Raw genomic sequence first — 24742 nt, forward strand, 5'->3', positions numbered from 1 at the left:
ATTGTTCGAAAAATTTGCAATGGAGATAAGTACACCATTCGATTTAGCAGGACTTTTTCATATGTTAAGTATTTTATTTTAAAGGCAAATTAACAAAAAGTATGAAAATCGAGACATTTAGTATGATACCTATCAAATCTCTCACCATCAAAAAGCAGCGTTGAGCTTTCGTTGGATTTGTCTATTGTTTTTTTATGTTTCATTCCGCCCGATGGAAGTGCTCTTACGCGTGTTTATTGATTTGCAAAATCTGTACATGGATGGAAAAACATCTGCAGCAACCAAATGTTATGTACTGATACTGAAATGCATGTAAGCGTCAAGTTAAACAGTGCCAGCTGGCCCCTCTGCTAATGTCAATATGTTTGCGTCAATGTGCTCTCTGTACTCGAAGTTGACGAACGTATACGTTCTTCGCGCTGTTGAATACCTCTTCTGACGCCGCCGCCGCCGCTGCAGCGATGATTGTAAAAAGTTCACCGTAAAATCAAAAGAATCGAGGTGATGATTGTAAAGTGACTAAATTCGGTGCAGTGAAAACATTGGGGAAACGAGAAAAAAAAGTCACTGCGGAAAAGATATTATCGAAAGAGTTGTTTTTGTTGTGCGGTTGTAGGCTAGGAAGAAACAGGAAAAAGCAGTCGCCGGAATGGAGGTTCTGGCTTCGGTCAGCTCGGTTCTATCGATGTTCGCGTTAACTCCCGTCATCAGCCTTATGTTCTTCATTATATTTCTGGCCTCGATTGGGAAATCCTTGGGTGTGCGCCGGATGTACGTGAGCCTACTGGTGAAGATTTTTGAGGTAAGATATTTTCACCTTTGTCATACTGATATCTATTTTGGGATGTCTATAATGCGTCGTGCCATGAAAAAAGGTCGCGATGGCCACCGAAAAATCAATAAAGTTTATTAAATATCCTTGAATTTGCTCTAAAAGCTTAAATAACAATTTATAGCCGAGTTTTGGAAAACGTGCACGAAAGGCAAATTGTTATCAGCTGGAAATAACACATGATCCTTGCCGCGTATTGACACTTGCGACACTAGAATGCAATTTATGTAATCGGTGTCTTATCTCAGCCTACTTTTATTAGTTTCCATAACAAAACTCAACCTTAGGAGAAAGTAAAAATTCTAAATGGACAGGTATGTCCCACTTTACAAGCAATAGTTTCTCTCCACATGTCAATGGGAATCATTCCGTGACTATAAATCTAACTACACGCGCACATACATGCACTCCCAGAGTTCAATTTACTCATACTTTTATTGAACGCGCGGGGTTGTACGCGGCTTCTAAATCTGTGCAGCTGGCTCGAAGGCCAAGAACAACCCTCATTACTCGATCGCTGTGCGGTTGATGCTCTTGAACGAGCCTGGTAGCAGCAGCAGCAGTAGAGCTATAGGTTCCTAGGTGTCTATCATCCTTCGTTCATGCACTTGAATTATATTATCAATGCTGCCCGTGTTAGTAGCTACAACGAAAGGTAAACAAGGTTAATTACCAGCGGAAGTAAACACTCAGTTTCTAAGGGAGGCAACACTGTTGAACTTTGAATTGCTAAAATTTCGTTCTAGCAGAAGCATAATAAATTGTTTAAAAAAATAAATTATCAATAAACATATCCTGCTTATACTTTCATTTGTGTCCATCGCCACCCAAAAAAACTCGGGTGCCGGCGACAGCAGTGCGTGTACTTTGACCGTCGTCGACAACGACAGGCAAAAGTTCAAGGTCAATTCTGATAAGTGGCGACCGCGGCAGCGTCCAAATCACGCCACAGGCAGCGTGTGCGAAAACATGCTGCTTTCTAACGAGAAGTAATCATCGCAACGATCATCATGTGATTTACAGTATCATAATATTTTGTTTCTCAACCTGCTGCTGCTGTTACTCAACCAGGTTTAAAGTGCAAAGCCGCGCAGATATCGACGACCAGCGACTGGTCCTTATCAGGGCTGGGAGGATTGGCTGATTGCAACACTTGTATTATTAGTGAATTGATTTCTGTGTACTTCGCAACCGACAGGTGGAACGCTACGCCAACGCTATTTTGAGTACAGAAAGAATATACGATAAGATAGCTAGTTGGTATGAGCGTAAGTCAATTAATCTGCTTGTCGTATAATACAATGTACAAACACCTATGAAACAAGTATGTACCTTTTGACAATATTTTTAAAAAGATTTTTTTATTTTTGAAAAGACACTAGTATAGGCTTATAATACCGATTTTGGATTTTTCTTAAACCCCCATAAGCTTGTTCCAAGGAAAAACATTCGCAGAACTCGAATTTTATGTTAAAAGTAAGAAAATTAAAGCATGAAAAAATGTTTTTTGTTCATGATGCGATAATTGAAGTTCAGATAATGTAGGCTTCAGATAATTGAGTCTAGGCAGTATTTGTAGGTAATCGCAATTGAACACAACCCAACACCAATCTTGACTTCAATAGAGACAAAATTACTAAGTATGTTCTCAACTTAAACTATTCTTCATCAACAAATTGACAGCTCGATCGATTTTACTGTTTCGTGTCAATCGATTCCATTTTTTTAAACTCTTGTAACGAGCTTCTACGGCTTGCGATTCCCAAGATATGCAGATAAAAGATCGGAAATTTTATGCCTTTTCCGATGCCACATAGGTTGACTTGTGAATTGTGGACCGGTTCGGATGTCGGTGGATTTTCCGACGACGTAATTCCGGATTGGTACGAAATTCCAACGAAAAATCTATTCTATTGATACAAAGACCCCCAAAACGGTGTTATACCCACTACAGAATGTTTATTTAGCAATTCTATGGGCATATATTGACATTTAGATAAGTTTCATATAAAACAAGCCTTACCCGGCAAACTTCGTTCTGCCTTTTTTCGTTTGTTGACGTTTTTTGATGTTTCGCCTATTCAGCCTCCTGTGATCAAAATATGATTTTACGTAACCTTCACCATACAATTTTCCGATGCTCCGGAATCGGTTCCAGAGTGGCCAAACTGTCAATTAGTCAGCGTAAGAACCTTCTTTGCACTTATACGAACCCAACGCAACAAAAAGCACCTCGATCCGACGCTCCGTATTGAACTGATTCGCGTTCGAACAAAATCGTCGAAATTTTTAATGTATGTACATATATAGATTTCCAGAGTTATATAAACTTTTATACTAAGTATTTAGTAAACTTTATATTCAATTCAAATAATTTTTTCAGGCAAGGATGCATATTTGGAGTTGGGAGACTGGATTTATGGTGATTTGTCAACAGATAACTTTATTTATGTTAATTTTTCGAAAGGTGTACAAACTTTTTTTGCACCCTTTTTGATTTCTGCAATAGTATTTGTTATATAACTTTTTATAGAAATCATCTTTTCATGAGCTTTTTGTAGCAAAATGCTCGGCATGAGTTTCTGAACAAAAGTTAGTACTAGGTTTCTGTCAAACTTTAAATTGTTTACATGTTTCATTACAAAATGTGCATAGTGCTTAAGGGGAGTAAATACTTTTTTACATACTGTACTTATGAAAGTTTCTCCTATTTCAAATTAGTATTGTTATACAGTATGTAAAAAAAGTATTTACACCTCTTGGGCACTATGCACATATTGTGATGAAACGTTTCGTTCAGATACTCATGCCAAACAGTTTGATACAAAAAAGCTCATTAAAAGATGATTTCTATAAAAAGTTCTAAAACAAATACTATTGCACCTTTCGAAAAATTAACATAAACAAAGTTACGTATTGTAATTGTAATTTGTTGATTTATTGGGTACGATAACTTGCTAGTTAACACTTTTGATCAGGTCAAGGAAGACACTTTAAGAAATAGGAAAATTACAAAGGATCAAAAATAAACTTGTCAAAGTACTCTAACTGTAAGGGTCACAAAATTAGTTTCGAATGGTTTTTAAATGCACTTTGAAGGCCAACAATGTCAGCTGACCTTTAGCTCCGCAGGAGGTTATTCCAACACGTGGTTCCGGCGACGAGCACACTTTTTCCGCTCATCGTCGTGTGTCTCAGGATGATGAACGAGCTGGTCCGGTCTAACTGTCCTCTCACCAGATGTTGTTGGAGGTACTCCGGCAAGTTTCCATCGTACCACTTCTTCATGAAACAGCTTGTCCGAAGTTGGCAGTTGATCGGCAAATCCTGTCCAAGTAGGGTGTGTCGCACTGCTGCGGTTGTATACAAAACGCACTGCCGACGTGAAGCACCGGTGGAGTTGCTCCTTAAGCGCCGCGGAGAGCCCGTGATAGTAGACAATGTCACAGTAGGTAAACATCGGTACTATCACAGCTAGGACCAGCTTGGGGGGGGGTTGAGAGAGGACCGCCGCAAAGCGACGGAACGTCCTCAGGATGTTATAGACTCTCTGGGTCACACTGTTGGTTTGATGCTTTCAGGTCATGTTGTTGTCCAGCTGGAGATCAAGATTGACAACTTTCTCGCACAGTGGAACAACTTCCCCGCTGAATATGACGTCCGTGTGGGTTTGAACGGAACCTGCTTTGGTGAAGACGATGGCCTGTGTTTTTTTGGGGTTTGGGTGCAGTTGATTTTGGTTGGCCCAGTTTTTTTATCGCAGCTAAGTCGGTGTACCATCGGTGACATCCCGTACAGCTGACACTTTTGCGCCGTGACGGACGCTTTGCTTTCTTTGGCCAAGGAACGATGCGACCAACTTATAAGCAGCGCTCGAGAACCTGGATTCCCAATTCAGCTTGTTCTCAAGCAGGTGGTGGTCGACGCAGTTGAACGCAAGCGAAAAGTCGACAAGTACCATGACGGTCAAATAAATCCAATCTCCGAGCTCCAAATAGGCATCCTTGACTGATTAAAAAATAATTTGGATTGAATATAAAGTTTACTAACTACTTAGTATAAAAGATTATATAACTCTGAAAATTCTATGTAAAACTTAATTTTGCAAACTTTTAATTCAACTAAATGTCAATTTATTACCATAGAATTGCTAAATAAACATTTTGAAGTTGGTATAACACCGTATTGGTGGTCTTTGTATCGATAGAATAGATTTTTCGTTGGAATTTCGTACCAACCCGGAATTACGTCGTCGGAAAATACGCCGGCATCCGAACCGATTCACGATTCACTAGTCAACCTAAGTGGCACCGGTAAGGGCATAACATTTCCAATCTTTTGATACCCAAACATCTAGGTGTTGTACGTGAGCAAAAAGTAAGTTTGATACACGAGAACAAAAATCACGAAAGTCCATAAATTTTTGGCAGGTTGCTCAAACGAAACCATAACATATTTTATGGCGCTAAACGCGTGGTTTGATTGATTGTGATTGACCGCCGTCTTGGTAGAAAAAGTTGAAAAAGCAATAAATTTGATTAGTATTTGATGAAAATAAACATGCTGAATTCCTGACATAACTAGTATAAAGTTATTTTTTGCAAAAATAACAGAATCTAATAGCAACACTTTTCAAAATAAATGCTGAATAGTTCTACTTTTCAGCACTCAAATGGGTGCTGAAAAGTTGAACTTTTCAGCACTTGTTTCGAAAAGTAACACTTTTCAACATTTTTTTGATTTAAACGATTTATTGACAAAATACATGAAAATTTGACATAAAATTTCACTCAGTGTGTGTGTTTTTTGGAATTGCAAAAAATATTGTATGGAACTCGTTGCAAAACTTGATTTTTTCAGCACTCTTCGTATTTATCCAACTCGGTGAACCTCGTTGGATAAATGTACGACTCGTGCTGAAAAAATCCTCTTTTTGCAACTTGTTGCATAAACTACTATTTTCAAAAATACTTTTTTTAAGTTCAAATGTGTAATTACAAAAGAATAATTTTTGATGAAGCGAGTTGTTGTTTTGGCTTTATTTCCCCCACATTTATCGATAAAATTTTAACCGCAGCTGAAATTAAGCCACCAACTGCGAGAAATAATTTTTCAAGTTATTATAATTACCTCCAATACAGTCATCCCACATATCGTGCTTTCCATTTTATTAGGGCACAAAAGTTTTGTAAACTAGAGTGTATCCCTCTCACACCTTATGCAAACTGTCATTCGAGTGAAAGGGAAACACTATTGTTAACAAAAGTTTTGTGCCCTTTTGAAATGTTCGAAATGTTAGGCTCCATATTCGGAACATCCACAAATTCGGAACACTTTTGTGATAATTTGTCAACAGCATGCCAAATGTAACTTTTCTGTGGACCCTACTATTTTTAGGACCTTTATTTTGATAATCTCTTGCTATTCCACCAGTAAAAGTAGTTAATTTTAAACAAAAACTGCATTTCAAGACTATTTTTTCCAGAGCAGCAAAACACTGCCTCCAAGTTGCCTGTTCCTTAATTGTGGGGTGTTATTGTGCCTCCCACAATTGTGGAACACCTGAATTTAACTGCAATTTTATTTAAAAAATGTTATCAGATCATTAATAAACCATAACTAAGCTTGAGTTTCATTGGTGTTCAGTGTAAAAGGCCGTGGCAACCTTTTGCGGAGGTCCTTTTGGGTTTTAACAGAGGTTTATCGGGGTTCTTGGGAGGCTGTTATGACTAAGTTGTTTTAATGATGGTTTTGGCTGATAGGTTTTATAGCGGTTGTGACAGCTTTGATAAACCGTAGAATGTTACTTGGGTCACATCGTAACACCCGGAAATGAGATTAATTGTATCAGCATATTAAAAATATGATACAAGCTATACTTTCCCAGTATTTCGCTGAGCGGGTAATGGATTGAAAGAATCTTAAACGTGTACTTGTTCACGTTTTTCTCATTACAAATGATTTTAATAAGGTCCCTTTTTAAGATTATAACCAGCCAAACAACCTTGATAAGCGGGGATTTTCCCGTGTTTATCTTTAATAAAAAAAACTTCAAAACAAAGCAAGACTATTTGCCGAACGGTTATCACCGCCATTAATACTTTTTGGAATTAGATAAAGAATGACGCCATTCAATTGAAATATTGATAACGATTATTTGGGGAAATCCATATTTTTATTTACGCGTTTTAACCCTGTACTGCCCAATTTTTTTTGAAAATGTTTATTTTTTCTGTGTTCATGAGGAGATTTTGAGCAACTTTTGTTCTACGAAAAACTTTACTTCTCTTGTTTTATGTTTTTCTTGTTTTATTTTTAGTATTTTAATTTGCATTTATCTTGTTTAGTTTATGTTTGTTTTTAGTAGTATTTGGCCTATTCTACCACCTCCAATCATTACATTTTGCCTATCTATTTTTTCACGTTTTTACAGTCTTTTTTACAATTTTTTGCATGTGTACACATTTTCTGCTATAGCATGGCACCATCATCATTTAAATTGCAAAAAATTGCGTAGAGGCATAGTCTGGGACAGAACAAAAAATTACTGAATACCAGAGGCGACTCGTCCACCTGTTCAACCTGTTCATTGAACAGGTAGCCGATTTCAAGCGGATAATTTTTTTTTCATTTAATTACCGCGGTGCTTTTTCAACCAGCAACATACAATTACTATTTTTGTTTGAATATACGTTAACAAAATCGACGCCCTATGTTCAGCAGCGCTGCATGCACCAAAAAAGCATTGGCCCGCCACCCTTTACTCTTTACCTCTCTTTACATCCCACCAATACTAAAGCGAGTCAGCCTGGCGGGCCACGCGCAAATGCTCGTCGCGTTCACACCGACCCTCTGAACGTCGGGAAAAAATCTCCATACGGAAAAATTCAACACATGTAAAGAGCTTCCTATTCATACGCAGCGGCATTATCGATGTGTTGGTAAATCTGGTTCAATCTGAGAGCGTGAACTGACAGCATTTTTGGGAGAGAGCGAAATGCCACCCCCAGGCCCCAGCTGACTTAGCTCGCTCAGCTCTGCTGGGAGCTGCTTGCAAAAGGTAAACAAGCCAGCGCGTTGACAGCACGTTGAGAGCATGAATAAATGAGAGAGGGCGAGAGCACCACAGATATTGCTCTATATTTGGCGCACTTTTAGGCATCAGGCTGTTTTGCGCAGACTGGTGATCGAGCTGGTGATGGCTTGTTTTAAAACTGGAATGTTCAACTGCGCGCGTTGAACCTCTTCGATCTTCTTGGTTACTAGTGGATTCTTGCTCTACTGGAAAGTGATGTAATGTTAAGTTTAGATAGTGTGATTGATAAATTGAATTGAAACAATTGAAACAAAAAGTACTGTGTTTTTCCAGACTCGGGACACATGAGAAGAACTATGACAGTAGATTCAACCATGATCGTTATTTTATTTTCAGGATGGTTGTATTTAAAGCGGATGCAGTCCTAAAAAGTTTAAGAGTTGATGCCATTAAATGCTCCAAAAACGACTGTGTTTATTCAGACTGTTGGTCCGGTTCACTCTAGTTGAATATATTATTATCATATATTGTAGCATGAATTTATCCTGAAAACTTTTTTTTTCACTGATGCTAAAAACAAATATTTTAATTATCTCGGATTCATGTCAATATAGTTTTGTTTTTAACATCAGAAGCCCTTCTTTTTATTCAGAAATTGAATTCCAAAACCATGAGGACATAAGCGATACGACCTGGTTCTAAAAGTATAAAGTAAAATGTCAATTTAATTTTTAACCAAGTTAGCTCAATATTTGTTGGGCCTAAAAAAGCCCAACAAACAGTTTTCCTTTGTGAAGGATGTGGTATTTTTTCTGAACGTCATGATGAATAGTTTTGAAATTTTGTACAATATTCAATAACTTCCCTTGAATTTTGATAAGGATGGCAGAGCGATTGCTCTATTTTTCTTCATTCACCACGCTAATGATTAAGTCTAAAAAATACATTTTAACGGGATAAAAAGTCTTAATCATACGTGTAATCAATTATTTGCATAAACAGAAAATTTTAATAGTATAAAAATAATAAAACGTAAAAATAAAAGCCATTTGGAAAGAAAAAAGCTTCAAAGACATTTTTTAAAATAAAGATTCATAAATTTACTACGATCTATGAACAATATTTATTTAAAACAATATTGTAACCGGGTCGACTTCAAGCACGAAGTCAAATGATCCAAAAGAGTTGAACCAGCCTCCGGCTGAAAAACTTTATAATAAAGAATTTAAAAAAATATCATTGAACAGGTACTACATTCGGGCACGAGTCGCCTCTGCTGAATACTTCTTTTTACTGAAAATATAGGAAATGTTAGTAAAAAACACAGCCAAAGTTGACCCCTAAAAAAATGACATTTTTAAAAACATTGGCAAAGTCACATAAAACAAATTAACCTTCCAACCCTAAAATTTTCTAAAATTTTAAGAGTTCTTCCTTCCAGTGCATCAAAAATCAGTTGGAAAATTGATTTTTGGCGATTTTTTAGATCGAAGCCCGTCTAAAGGCGGGGTTATGTTGTAGAGGGTTAACTTGACGTCCTAGACGCACTTTCACGTATACATATCGACTTAGAATCAAAGTCTGAGCAAATGTCTGTGCGTGTGTAGGGATGTTGATCAAAAAATTGTCACTCGACTGTCTCCAGACTGGCTGAACGGATTTTGATCGTTGTGACCTCATTCGATCCGTCTTGGGGTCCCATAGTCGCTATCAGGTTAAGTACTTCAGAAGTTATGCTAACAAAACGATTTAGGCTAAAGTTCGCAAGATTGTAAAAAGGGTGGTTTTTGTAAGAAAACCTGTTTTTAGAAAAATATTTGAAAGTCCGTTCCAACCATTCCAAAAGTCCAAAACATTAAAGATCTGACAACCGTATCAAAAGTGATTTGCCCTTAAATGTTTTTAAATAATTAGTTATTTATACACTTTTTGGAGGCCGAATCACAGATATTTTCATGAAAACGTTGTCCGGATCGAGCATGCGACCCATCGTTGGATGGGTAATCAGAAGACATTTTCAACAAGCCCAAAAGATTGATGATCCTAATAACCCTATTTGAAAAAATAAGTGATAAAGCTCAATAATGATTGTGAGGAAGGCGTCAACCAACTTACGGTGGATTAAGTAACGTTTTCTTTAAACTTATCGTCTGTTTCCATAGTATGGCCGTCAAAATATCGAGTCCATCCGGAAGCAACAGTTTGCCAACCTGGACACATCGGACACGGATGACGGCAGCACCCAAGCTGGCAAAGAAACCGCCGATGCTGGTTCCGAGGGCGACAAACCGGACTGCGCCAGCAAACTCAACGGTAACGCCAACAAGCATCTCTCGAACGGTGACCTCGCCAACGGAGGCAACTCGGTCATAAGTCGTGTTGAGTCGCTTATTCTGCTGCCGGACGTCGACGGCACCCGGAGCAAGAGCCGCGAATCGAATCACGAGGACGGGGTAAGTTGTTTCTGGGATTTGGTGGTTTGAAGTTTTGTACTATGATATTATTTGTGTTTGTTTTAGCAAAATGACTCTTTAGAGTTTAAATTATCAAACTGTTTGGATTACGTTAAATCCGGAATGGAAGCAATCATCGAAGATGAAGTGACAAGTAGATTCGAGGCAGAAGAGCTGAAGAATTGGAATCTGCTCACTCGAACGAACCGGCATTATGAATTTATATCGTTGAAGCTAACCATTATCTGGGTGTTTGGGTTCTTTATTCGATATGTTATTCTAATGCCAAGTAGAGTATTTATCTGTTTCGTTGGGGTAAGTATTTGGAAAGAGCTCAACTTCATTGACCACACGTGACAAGATCAACAACAAAATCAAACAAAAGACATCTAAAGTGAATCCTTGCAGTACAGCTTTCAAAATTAATTTTCCTAGGTCGTCTATTGCGTGATAGGATTTGCCATTGTCGGCATAATACCCCAGCGGAAGCTGCGAGTGCGCGCGAATGATTATGTGTTCAAACGTACGTTCCGCATAATCTGCCGCTCCTTGTCCGCGGTGATTAGATTCCACAACGCACAGTTCAAGCCAAAAAATTGTGGCTTTTGCGTCGCGAATCATACGACTCCAATTGATATTGCAATTCTTTCAACAGACCACTCCTACTCTTTGGTAAATTTTGCTAGAAATTTTATATTTTATTTATTTCAAAACTATTCTTCCTGGATAAAAATCTGTCGAATGTTGGCTTAAACATGTTCCATATTGTGGCGTCTAGCAAAAAGACTATCTCTGGAATGCTTTGATCGACCTCTCTTATTCGCATTTTTCAAGGTACAGTTTCATTTTGTAAATACCATCAAAATTTAAAACAAAGAAATATCCATTTGCGTAGAATTCACTTCTTTGGAGAACTGCTCAATTCGACCACTCTTCATTGTGAACGTTTCCCAAACTGCATAATTGGCACCACAACACACAAAATACACACATAAAAAATAAAACACCCGCGCATAAACATTTCACAACGAAACGAATGATCACCTCATTGTAAATATGCTCAAATATCATCTTTAATCATTGCCATCCCCCCCTCATTTAGGTCATGTGGTTGACATTATGCACGGCACTGGTCGGTTGCATACCGGAAGGACCCACCAAACGATGGATGGTGAAGATGGTTTTGATACAGTGCTTCGGTGTACTCTCGAGTGCCCTGTCGTCCGTTGTCAATTATCATAACTTAGAGAATCGCCCATTAAACGGCATCTGCGTGGCGAACCACACAAGTCCCATCGATGTGTTAATGTTAATGTGTGATAACTGTTATTCGTTGGTGAGTAATTTTCTTCTCGAATCCATTCAAACATGAATCTGCACGAACTAGGGATTCCTGGTAACTTTCTAAATTAACTCTAAATTGCATCTCAAAACTCTTCTCGATAATTTAGTTTGGATTTTTAGATAATGCTTTACTTTTTTGTTAGATTGGGCAAAGACACGGCGGCTTTTTAGGAGTATTGCAGCGAGCTCTGGCACGGGCTTCGCCACACATCTGGTTCGAGCGTGCGGAAGCAAAAGACAGAATGGCAGTTGCTAAAAGGTAATACTGGTTTGCTGCAAATTGTGCAGTTGTTAACTGAGCCCCCTGTAGGTTACAAGCTGTAACGCGTAACACAAGGTCTTTTTGCAAATTTTTATGAGTGCTTATTAGAGTGTAACAAAATTGACTTTTTGGCGGGCATTCAGGGGTTTGTTCCGGTGGGCATACTGAGCCCAAGCTTGATTGGACGTAACAGGAGTGAGCGCTCCGCCCTTCAATTTTAAATAGGATTTGACCCGTAAAAATACTGTTTTTCAAAAATGTCTATTTTTGAGGCATTTTGGCAACCAATGCGCTTACCAAAAACATCACTAGCGTGTAGGCCAGATCCTTGTGCATCTTTTGGTATATATAACATTGAAATTTGGAGCACCCTGAAGCTCGGTACAGACCTTCAAAGTTTGGCATTTTTTCGAAAAATCGGCCCCGGCAAAAATATATGGGGAGAGAGAGGGTAATATAACCATTACAACATTACTGTGGAAAAAATTTGTTTGATGTTCTAAAACAACTATTATTCTTTGTCATCTATGTGATAAAAGTCTTAAAAACCACAAAATTGCTCGAAAATATAAAATTTCTAAAAACATTTTTGATTCATTTCAAACAACCATGCGGGGCAATATGCACCGCAACATTGGGGCAAAATGCACTACAACAACGGGGCAAAATGCACCACAACATGGGGCAAAATGCACCGGATAAAAAAAAATTCACTAGTCGTCACTAGATGACACCGCTGTTTTTACAAAGGAGCTTCGCAGCGGTGCATTTTGCCCCGACCACGCTTTTTGCAGAAAATTTAAATAAAAATGCATTTTTTTTGATGTTTTTGAACTTATATATCTACAAAATAATGAAGATTATGGCAAAAATTATATACCTCAACACTTACAATATCAATACATGCTTTTTATATTGTCCAAAAATCATAATGAAAGTTCAATGAAAATTAGATGAAAACACAACATTTTAAAGTTTTGCAAATAACATAAGCTGTTTTTATAATGCGATGCTCAAATTTTTCCAGCATGGTTTAGCAATGTTTAGCTTCCAATTTCTATGATTTTTTCCCCGGAAAATTCTTCCAAATACCGAGAAAAGCAGGGGGTGCATTTTGCCCCGAGGGTGCATATTACCCCCTCTCCCCCTGCGTCGCACCTCGCGACGCCCGAGACGCCACCAAAAACCACCAGCAGTGCATGTAAGAATGAGCCAGTGATGCCAGGAAACCTTCTCTATAAATGCCACTTTTCGTGAGTGATCGCTTAAAATTTCGTTAAAAATGGCAGGCCCAAAAGAGCGCTGAAAGTAATGTTCACAAAAAGCTGCTCTACTGGGTAGTGTACTTGGTTTTATTGTGCGTATTCCCGAAAAAGACACGCGGCATACCAGCCTCGAAACGACGCGCCGCACTTTCGGCAAATGCGTGCTGTCAAATCCCATACTGTGCGTTTTGTTTTTGTTGATCTTCTTCTTTGAATTGCATGGCATTGTTGCCGGGAATGTTTCTAATTGCACCAAAATTGCAGAAAATCGCTGGCAATAGAGTTATCTACGTGCGCATGTATATTGTGTCCGTACACGAGAAGAAAGTGAGGTTAAATTTTGTCCGGCCAGCAAAATCAAATGGTGCGCTAGTGTGCGTACGCGAAACGTCATAAAGCTCTATAGTGTCATTTTGAAATACCGCGCGGCGTGTACCTTCGAGAGAATCGGACAATAGTAAATTTCACGGAACACTCCAGATTATCCAGCATCATTCAAAATCAAATACGATCGCTTATTAGGTTTAAAATGAGTTTATTTCCCCTACTCTCGAAGTTAAGCTAAATGATTTTCTAAACAAAATAAAACACTTTTCTTTGCACAACTGACCGTAAAGATACAGTAAAGTATAACATTTCAAAATGCAGTTTGGAAAATGTCAAAAATGTACTAAATAGCCCATCCGATTGATTTGCAATCAAATTTACAACTCCAATACTTCTAACTTACGTGAAATTGTCCGAGGATTTCGAATATGACAAAATTGAGACCAAAAAGTGCCGCTATGGCGGCCTACAGGGCAAAAACTAACGTTGTAAAATGTTTGTTCTAGAAAAATTGAAAAAACTATGAGAAAAACTGCGATTGGCCAAAAAGTTAATACCGTAGGATTATAGTGCATGAAATTACCTATCTTTTGACCTATGGGAGTATGTGTGTTGGAGGCTGTTGATTAAGGTTTTAAAAAAATCAATTTTTAAACGTAATTTGCAAAAGCTATGAGAAAAAGTCAAACCAATCCTGGATGTCTATGGCACATTTTGTATTGCTTCGAAAGACCTTTCAAATGCATCTACGAGAGTTGGAATTGATAAAGTTTTACGGAAATGCGAGCAATTTTAAGATTTTTTTAGGTTTTTTGGACCTCAAACTTCGAAGCCCGTTTTACCCCACTTCCCTTTGTCGTAGAGGGCTCATATTTGGCATGAGTTCATCTCATGTATAGACAAACAAATGCTGAAAGTTTCATCCAAATCGGAGCACTTCGATACGACCTGTTACACATTGGTGAAAAACTCGCTCTTAAGCTCAGCACCCCAGTGGAAAATTATGGGAAAAATAATCTTTTTTGTTCCGCAGACTGAAAGAGCACGTGTCGGATCCTAACAATCCACCGATTCTGATTTTCCCCGAGGGTACTTGCATCAACAACACTTCTGTAATGCAATTCAAAAAAGGAAGTTTCGAAGTTGGAGGTGTGATCTACCCAGTTGCGATAAAGTAAGTCGGCTGAACGTGAGCCTCTTCGCATGTAAGCTAACTTTTTTTCGAAACATTTCCAGATACGATGCACGGTTCGGAGACGCGTTCTGGAACAGCTCGCGATATTCGATGATGCAGTATTTATACATGATGATGACATCGTGGGCAATAGTATGTGATGTCTGGTATCTTCCTCCGATGACGCGCGGCGAGGACGAATCCGCGATCGACTTTGCCAACCGGGTGAAGGGCGTAATCGCGAAACAGGGCGGTCTGGTCGACCTGGTGTGGGACGGCCAGCTGAAGCGCATGAAGCCAAAGAAGGAATGGATGGAGAAGCAGCAGGAAGAGTTTACCAAACGACTCAAGGGAGAATGAGTCACAACAACCAAGGCGAAGTACGGAGACACAGGTTGACCCAGTCAAGCAAGAATTTCAATTTATGCCAATATGCTCGATATCATGTGCATGTGCAGCTTTCTGCTATCATTTTCGAGAGTTTACGTGAATTTTTATTATTGTAGAATAAATACTCTATCTTCAAATGCGAAATTTCAGGGACAAATATTGCAAATGACCTGTTTTACAGACATCTATCGAATTTTAATCAATCCAGCACCCGAAAAGTTATCTGTGATCTTTGAAAAGGGTTGCTTTAGTAGAATAAACTCTACAATTATGTCGACGCACTAGTATGCTAATAATTACAAGCACTAGAAAACAAAATGTGACTCGTTGAAAGCATTGCACAACACCGAATTTGGGCCTAAAAATACTACTTGAAAAAACTACAATCTGAATTAAGAAAAATAAACTATGCTTATCCATAATTTCTCGGAAGTTAGGATTCCAGCTTGTTGTGCAGTGTAACATCATTTTATAGTTGTTTGATGCCTGATGGACGTTTTTTCAATTATTTCAAGACAAAATGAACCTTTTCGCGCCCCCAATTGTGGATTAACCAAATAAGAAACTGATACTATTCAGTAACTCTCTACCTACCTGGGCTATTCTAGCTTTCAATCAAACCTGAAATTTTCGATTCGATTGAGAATTTGAAAAAAAGCTCTATATATTTTTTTCTCTGCTTTAAACTATTTTCTAAATTTTCATCTTTCACGTGAAATTAACAATTAAAATAAATACAGAACCAACGTAGTCTGTTGTCGATTATGCATTGGTACAGCTGGTAAAGCCAATTGATGTTGTGGGTCCTAATTTGCACTAAATAGAATAACTAAGTGATATGCGCAGTCTAAACCTCAACATTAAGCTTTTTTGAAAATGCGGCAAAGCCCTATGTATTATATCGTTTAGTACACACCACATATTTGACTCATTGTAATATATGAAATAGAGAAATTTACTAAATAAGACTGAACAAAACTATTTTTGACTAAGATTAATGGCATGGTCGCTGTGCGAGTCGAGCAACTGATAATTCATCGAAAACAAAAAGCGGTGGAAGGCTTAGTGATAGTATTTAGCTTTTTCGGTGCATTTAGTTTACGGGCACAATACCAATGTGAATTTTTCAGTTTTGTTTTAGTTACAAAAAAATAGTCACAATACGTCAATTTATACGATGCTGCAAAACAAGAAGGAGAAAGAGAGATGGACAATCACACACCACAGCTTAGTTTGGTAACAAATCGGTTGTAAATTTATCAAATTTTAAGCGCACAAATCAAAAGACAGACAACTCAGTGTTATTGTGCAGATCGCGATTTAAAGAAGGCGTCCATATTCTCTACAAGAAAGACAGTAGTTCCTCCAGCCAAATCTTATCACGAAATTGGGTAGGTTTCCTTCAAAAAACCTTCATCATATTTGCGGGTAGATCGTTCCAGTTGTAAAAAAAAGAAGTCAAATCAGTGTTTTAACAATATTCAAATCACAAATATTGTGTAGTGCACCATCGTACCTACTAGGAGTTGTTTGAGTACATGATTTCAATTTTCATTCTTCAAAAGAACGGCTGCCCAAACCAGTCCTATTACAGCAGTGTAGACTTTCCAGTGCTCCAGTAAGTAGTGACTACGATATTCGGTTCGAGCCATCGATTGAAATAAAAATAAGATTTTTGTTAAATTCCCGGTCTTTTTTTTAACTCTCTATATGCATCTTCTTCAATCGTTCATGAAAATCCAGAAGACCCCGTGGCACGGTGGTTAGCTGCTTCGGCTGCCGATCCCTCATGTATGGGCCTAAGGGCCCGGATTCGATTCCCTCCCATCTCCTCTGGGTGTTCTGTGTTTGTCCCGTTTAGTTAGTAGATTCAGTCTGAAAAAACTGTGTGATTGTCTATTTATTTATAAAATCGCTCCATTGCGATATGTAATAAACTTAATCCCCAGTGGTTGGGCACCCTTCTCGTTTGACACTTTTTTAGTTTCGATGGGGTTGACAAAGTCAAACTAAAAAGTGACGGACAGTCACTTTCTACACGGGACTCACACTTACTATCAAACTAAATGTTTGGTAATGTGTATGAGTTCCATGAAAAAGAGGGTGTCAAACTAAAAAGTGACCCCGTCCGTTTGACAACTATTGGGGTTTCAGTGTAATTCGGAGAAAAAAAACAGAGATAATGCAAATCCACCCTCAACTATAAAATCATTCCAAACTTGTTTAATGTAATATTTTCCCAGTAAATATTTTTTTGCAAGTTTTTACTGAACCATTTTTAGCGATAAACCACGCTCCATACAAAAAGTTATAATTTTGTATGGAGAAAAAGCCACGGAGGCGGTGTGTGTACCGTTATCTAGGGCGAATCGGGACATTTAATGGTTTTAAATTTGGAAATGGATGTACACATTTTGTTGGTCTTTGTCTGTTCTTACCTAAACCAACCAGAAAAATGTGTCGATGTGTCCTGATTCGTCCCAGTTGACGGTATTACTCGATTTCTTCGGCACTGGCTGAACCGATTTTGACCGTTTTGGTCTCATTCAATCCGCCTTGAGGTCCCGTAAGTCCCTATTAAATATGAATAAAGTACTTCAAAAGTTATGCTAAAAAACGATTTTCACTAAAGTCCAAAAGATTGTTAAATGGGTGGTTCCTGTAAAAAAAATAATCCGTGAACGGATGGGTTATCGAAAAAAATGAGTGATGAACTCGCCTTGAACCAAATGTATGCATTCAAAAAGTATGTTGATACTAACGTTAGCCTAAAAAAACATTGTAGTTTGATTTTAATCCTTCTGGTCTCGGGAGAAAACCCGGAAATTGAAAATTTAAATCTGGTGGCCACCCTGTGTTAAAGAGGTAAGATGTTATTTTGACAAAATGAATTCACTGTATGAATGTGACGAAGGCACCATCCACCTGAAGGTGGATTAGTATCTATTTATTAGATTCATCTTTTTTTAAATTACCATCAGTGGTGGGGGTGACTATGAGTCAAAAAACGATACGCCTCTCGTAATTTCTTAATAACAAAACAATTTAAATAACATCGAAATCTTTCAACGTAGATTTATTCTTAGATTTTCAACAAACATTTTCCCAAAATATGGTGGATTTTGATGAACACTACCTTTAATGCCAATAGTTTGAAAATTGACTCAATCTCACCCCTTAGAGGGGGTGACGTTGGATCAAATGAAACTAAAATAATGCTCAAATACAACGATATGGTAAAAACAAGTCATCCAACAGTGTTTTTTGTTCCAAGGAATCGTTTTGACATGCTACAATATTTGAAGTAAAGATTTTCAAACATTTGGGTAGTTTTGCTCGACAAAAAAACATTAGGAAAATGATTTTTCGAGAGGTAATTTTGGATAAAACGTACCTCAACTTTAGACAGCTGCCAAAAATAACAGAATTTTTTTTATGAACGAGATTTTTCAGCGAAGTCATCTTAAGATGTCCCCTACACAACCCTTTTAACAGAATTTAGTTTCATTGAAAAGAACCTGAGAAATGGTAATATCCGTAAAAAATCATTTTGACTCAATCTCACCCCCAGACCCAATGTCACCCCCACTGACGGTATACAAATTGTGAGCGATCAGGAAATTCTCTGAAACTTTACATGTTTTATCTTACTTTAGGTTGCTGAGATATTTCATATTTTCTTGAGAATATTGAAAAAATATCAAATATGAGTTCATTTTTCAATCAACGATATTATAGAAATTTTCATTTTTTATTGATCTTTAACGGCGTTATAGAGATATTCATTTCACGTAGGGGAGAGTGGGGAGACTTGTTCCCCGGGGACACTTGATCCTGTATCTCGTCAGCATGTGGGTAAAACAATTAGCTTTGTTCTAGAAAGTTGTGCGAATTTAACTAAAACTCATTGTAGAAAACACAGAAAAAAATTAAAAAATGTTTAGATTGAGTTACACACATTTTTCTGAAACGAGCTGCAAAAAACTTCCAAGAGATCTTTTTTTCTTTGTTTTGATATGTATAGAAAACACTCAAAAATTATTCGCAAAAATATTTTTCATACATGAATTAATTATTAAACTTATCAACTCTAAAACCCTTACGCATTTGATGTTAAATTTATCGTCATACTATTTTTACAATCAATTGTTTAAAAAAGTGCGTTTAGGGAGACTTGATCCCTGCATTTTTACAGTCATTGGAATCAGCCTCAAGATTAAACAATTGGGCTGGGTTTTCATACATAGTTTCCTTTAGTATAATTGTACATAACTTACTGCAGTTTGAACCTTTTTTCAAAAGTTTTGTAAACAAAAATTTCCAGCTTTTGTAAACATGCTTAATTTTGGTCTAAAAATAATATTTTAAGTTTTTAAATATTTTACATACTAAACTTGTTATATATTGAACACAAACGTACAGGTTTTATGTGAAATTGCTGTAACTTATAGAAAATTAAAAGTTTGGATGAATAAGAAACATTTTGCTTAAGATTTCTACAGAATGTTGAAAGGGGGATCAAGTTACCCCTAACATTTTTAAAATGCCCGTTTAAAATATTTTTTTAAAACGCGTGGCATGATTCGAAGAGTTAATCTGATGAAATACCCTTATTAGCCAAACATAGATGAATGTTTAAGCTTTCAATTCATGCAAAAAGTTTATAGTTTTGTGAGAAATTGACAGAGTTATGTGCGATACAAAAAAGGGGATCAAGTCTCCCCACTCTCCCCTATAGATATCGGCATTTGAAAATTAGGTGTTGTTTGGGTGATACTTAAAAACTTCATGTAAATCGGCAAAAATGTCAGAGGTTGGTATGAGCACACACTTGAACTTTTTGTAAATCTGTTTTCAGGGCATTAAAACAGTCAAAGTAGTTATGTCAATGACATAACCGGAATGGCGTAGACTACGCTAGATACTTGAAATACGGAATTAGATCGTGAATGGGAGATGCACCCCTCCTACAAAACAGAACTTAGGCAGCAATGGTCTAGCTGAATAATTTTCGAATCGAATATAACCGAAATCGTGCCGATTCGATTTGAGGGATGGGAGTTATAAGCGTTTGACGGATGACGCAGTTTTCCAAGGCCTTCGGCCCGGGTTTTGGAATGGCATCCCAATAGTAGTGACGTAGTCTACGTCAATATACATTTTCATCAATTAACTAAACAAATTTGAAGACTTTGCCGAGATATAGCTATTTGAAGTAGGCAGTTTCAAAAAACGGGTGCCACGATATCTCAACAAAGCAGTGTGACCTAATCGCCTCAAAATTTTTGTAAAGACTCTTTAAACCAGCATGCTCGTTAAGTCATGCACACGGGATATGTCTTGGGAGTCTGCACTCCAAATTACAGCAATTTTGGTCCATCCCATCTCAAGATATCGTGACACCCGTAAATTAACTCGGTGTTTGAAAAAAAACGTTCACAAAGTTTGACAGTTCGCTTTGCGCATGGCAAAATTGTGAACTCTCTCTCGTGTCTTACTCAGTTTAGCCACGAAATATCTTCATGGACCTTCCAGGAGTGATTGAAAATCATCTTTTTAGTGAATTCAGTGAATTTTCCGTAATATGAAATTGTGTGATTTTCTACATGCATGTAAACCCTTAAGCAGTTTTATGTCAGGGATGGGAACTTTTCGTATTTACAGTTAACCATCTAACGCCCACTCCACTCCAGAAAACCATTGAAATTTCATTTATTTCGGTCTATCCATTTACAAGTAATGTAAAAAAAATCTCAATTTTGCTCTTGGCGAGAAGGGGTTAACTAACTATAACAATAGAAAATGTTCAAAATATGTTGAAAACTACTTCTTGAGGATCTTTGAACACTTCTTGGCCAAGCACAGTATGATTCCGTACCATATCGTTCGTACCGTCAACTGGGGAGTTTCGTAACTACAACCTGAATAAGGGCAACCGATTTTAGAGAAATTTAAATTTCAAACATTGAACGTTATGTTTTGATTTTGTTAACCCTCTACAACTCAACCCCGGACGGATTTCGATTCAAAAATTTGCCAAAAATCAAATTTTCAACCAATTTTTGATCTTTAAAAAGCACTGGAAAAAATAACTCCTTAAATTTCAGAAAATTGGAAGTTTTACTTGTTTTACGTGACTTTGGCAAAGTTTTAAAAAACGGCATTTTTTTAGGGGACAACTTTGGCTGTTTTTTTTACTAACATTTCCTATATTTTAAGTGCAAATAAGTATGTACACTGAGGAAAAATAATGTAAGATTTTCATAAGTCTACATCTTATGTGCTGCCTGATTTGAGTATCCACTAGCCTCTCGTGATTTTCATAGACAATCTTATGACCGTCATTATAAATTCATATGGTTATAACTAAACTTTACTTATGTATTTGGTCCACTGTTGATAGACTATGGATTTCATAAGAAATTCTTATGGAATTCATCTGTAATTTTTCAATGGTTTTCGCGTAAGATGCTAGTGTGAAATTTTTTGACATTTCAAGATGGCGAAAGGACGGATCGAGCAGACAATTTTGAACGCTCGCGACTCCAAATCGCCCCGTATTTCTTTCCGGTAACTACTTCACAAAGCTGCCGCCGCTGCTATGAGTTTCTGATCGGACGAATAAATTTTCTTATTTACCGCGACCTCCAAGACTCAGGTAAGTTCTGTGGCGGGTGTTACGTGTGTTTTGATTCGAAGTTGAATATTTTGTTTTGGTATTTTAGGTAACATCAATGGCTTTTGGTTCCGCCGGCGGCCCTCCTCAGCATCCTCCAGAAGGATCCGGAGAATAGCATTGGTGAGGACAGTTCCAAGCAGCGGTCGAATGGGTTTAAGTTTGATTGACGCGGTCATGCCGAAGGTGTTGGCCATCCGGCAGAACATGCCGAATCACCTGGAAGAGACGATTAAACCGGAGGCATCGGAAACCAACGGGACAACGAGCAGCGGAGGAACAGTGGGCGACCACGAATAAGAACGGAGAAAACATCTCCTCGAAGCGAAAATGAAATGAAGTTCAAAAATAAAACTCATTTAAATTTAAATAAACTTTTGTTTTCATTCAATTAAAAATCAGAAAAAATGGGTATAAAAAACAATGTATGTTAATATGATCTCCATGAGCATTGCCATATATTCTGTACACAATTCCATCTATGAATGTCATAAGATAACTCAATGGACATCTTAATTGACGGCTTTGTCAAATTTCCCCTCCCAGCCATAAGAAAATCTTATGAAATCCGAATAAAATCCTGATGTCGAAAGGTCATTAGACGTTCTTATGGATTTTGCCAGTACTTTTTTCTGAGTGATAGTATTTTTTGCAGTGTCTCAGACTATCTTAACCAGAATGTAGAAAAGAGTTCACAAAACATTTTCTCAAAATAAAGTATAAGAATTTTAGCTGGAATAAACGCAATTTCGTAAAATTAATAGCAATTTTATCTAAAATCCTGGTTTTAAGTTTGGCTGCTCTCCCCATCCAATTATTCGAACGATTAGACCTATGGTTTTCAAGCGAATCTTATCGTTTTAGTTTGTTTTTTTTTTTTAAATCTATATATATAAAATATTTCGACGGCTTTGTTTGATCGCGAGGTGCTCTTTGTTGCGTTGGTTTAGTATAAGTCCAATGAAGGCTCTTACGCCAAAAAGTGACAACTTTGGCCACTCTGGAACCGATTCCGGAAAATCTGCAGATTGTATGGGAAAAGTTACGAAAAATCAAACTTTGATCACAGGAGGCTGAATAAGCAAACAAGCTAAAAAAGAGAAACGAAAAAAGACAAGCCGAAGTTTGTCGGGTTTAGCTTGTAATGTATAAAAGTCTAATACAAAACATAAAAAACATAAAACGAAACTATTGGCACTACGCCCCCCGGGGCATGGCCTTCCTCTAACGTGGGATTTCTGCTCCAGCGCCTCTGACGAGACAGGAGAAACCGGGACCGACGTTTTACTTCACCATCCGATAGAAGCTCAGTGGATAAGGCGGGAATCGAACCCGCGTCTCATAGCATCATCGGGATCGGCAGCCGAAGCCGCTACCCCTGCGCCACGAGACCCACAAAAAAACATACCATTCTTAAAAATAGCTTTACAACTAAATTTTTAAAAAGAGCGAAAGAGCGGCTCATTTTAAAGAAAGAGCGCAAATGAGCGGCTTCTAAAGAAGAGCAGTTTTGCCCACCTCTACTTCTAATGACAAAAGTTGTGCAAGAACATTGCTAAAACAACTGTCTCAATTCGCTCCAAAGGACGAACCTATCGAAGTCACCCCAGGTTTACGTTACCTGTGTTTATTATTTATTTCTTTGAAAAGATTGTAGGACAACTGTAATCGTGTATAAATAAGTATGCAGTTTCCAAAAAAGTGTGTCCTTGAATTAAAAAAAATCTCTCCTTCTTGACCTCAATCAAAATCAAAAACATACAATTCAAAAAATATTTGCAACGACCTTAAACTACCTAATTGCGAGATATTTACTTTTCTGTTTGATCCTACTTCTAGCATAGACGATGAGTAATCCATTCACTGCATGTATGTTATACTGTAAAACGTTATAATTGGCAAACAAAACAACTTTGGCGTCACTCACTGAATCGACGATCCATGACCCAATCTGAATGAATTCGTGGGGCGTCATATTTTAAGTCTTTCAAGTTTCGCATCCGTTTACCGAAATCATAGCAAAAAAAATCTATAAATGCTCACAAAAAGTGGTCAATTTCTGATAGGTGGAAAGTTTGCATTATGCAATAAAAACGTTAATATACGAGAAATGTACACCCTACGATTATTTAATGTTGTGAGTATTTCCACTATAAATCGATGACCCTAATATGGGCGATTGCTTCTCGAACAGACCGATTTCCACATCGAGTCACTTGACATTTAAGGTACCAGCAGAACAACTTGCGCAAACTCCTCAGACGCAGAAGTTGGTGGTTGCATTCGAACGGTCGTCGAAGCTCTTCCAAAATTTATTGAATTGTATCACGTTTCCTCCCTAAATCGGTTGAACGAGTTTTGCAGTCTACGATTAAATGCAGTAAAGCAGCTAAAAAACTTGAAAAGTTTGTTCCTTCTCGAACCGGCTCAACTACCTGATTTATATATTTTTTTGTTTTTTTTTTTTTTTTTGCGGGCGATCTACAAAATGTTGGTCTCTTCCCTTCACAATGGAAGTTTTCGCAGTAAGTGTTAATTCAACGGCAGGTAGCAAACAAGTTTCACTCTTCCTCTCATTTTAAGTACAAAAACAATAACACTTTTTGAGTTGAATTAAAATGTTTTGTTCCGCCTTATTGCATGCTCAACGTAGCTTCTTTCTCACAACAAGCGCATGCTGTTTTCTGCAAGCTTTATACCTTCAGTTCAGGGTTCATCATGCAACAAACCAGGTTTGGCCCAAGATTTGCACTATTGTATGGAAATGCACCTTGCATTTGGATGCCTCACAATGGCCCCTATACACAAAAGGGAAAGAAAGAAAACGAAATGGTAAGATTTAAACATAACGCGCCGGAAGAACATTTTCGCATACTTGCAGCTACTTTACTGAAGCAAGTTATGTCTAACCAAATTTGGATAAGCAGAGAAACAGATTCGAATCGACGAAAAAACGAAGTTGACTTTATAGCTGTCGGCCACC

The 24742-nt window shown here is 37.7% G+C and overlaps 1 protein-coding gene across 3 annotated transcripts; it reads left to right on the forward strand.

The window, feature by feature from the left end:
- The first annotated feature begins 356 nt into the window (after positions 1-356).
- LOC6033991 (glycerol-3-phosphate acyltransferase 3-like) lies at positions 357-16766 on the forward strand. 3 transcript variants are annotated; one of them, XM_001844327.2, is made up of 8 exons: positions 357-802; positions 10031-10321; positions 10388-10636; positions 10757-10993; positions 11424-11657; positions 11809-11924; positions 14553-14693; positions 14756-16766. In XM_001844327.2, the coding sequence occupies exons 1-8, from the start codon at positions 650-652 to the stop codon at positions 15051-15053; spliced, it is 1719 nt and encodes a 572-aa protein (XP_001844379.1). In that variant the 5' UTR covers positions 357-649; the 3' UTR covers positions 15054-16766. The 3 variants fall into 3 exon arrangements, with proteins under 3 accessions (XP_001844379.1, XP_038117709.1, XP_038117708.1); XM_038261781.1 differs by lacking the exon at positions 10757-10993 and having other exon boundaries at positions 359-802; XM_038261780.1 differs by lacking the exon at positions 11424-11657 and having other exon boundaries at positions 650-802.
- The last annotated feature ends 7976 nt before the right edge of the window (positions 16767-24742 follow it).

The sequence above is a fragment of the Culex quinquefasciatus genome, chromosome 3 (assembly GCF_015732765.1).
Source record: "Culex quinquefasciatus strain JHB chromosome 3, VPISU_Cqui_1.0_pri_paternal, whole genome shotgun sequence".
NCBI classification, from domain to species: domain Eukaryota; kingdom Metazoa; phylum Arthropoda; class Insecta; order Diptera; family Culicidae; genus Culex; species Culex quinquefasciatus.

What these genes read in the sequence shown, in the direction of transcription:
- LOC6033991 (XM_001844327.2), top strand. Translation starts at nt 650, where the DNA reads ATGGAGGTTCTGGCTTCGGTCAGCTCGGTTCTATCGATGTTCGCGTTA. An exon ending in TACTGGTGAAGATTTTTGAG is followed by an intron (nt 803 to 10,030) that starts GTAAGATATTTT and finishes CTGTTTCCATAG; the next exon opens with TATGGCCGTCAAAATATCGA. An exon ending in AATCGAATCACGAGGACGGG is followed by an intron (nt 10,322 to 10,387) that starts GTAAGTTGTTTC and finishes TGTTTGTTTTAG; the next exon opens with CAAAATGACTCTTTAGAGTT.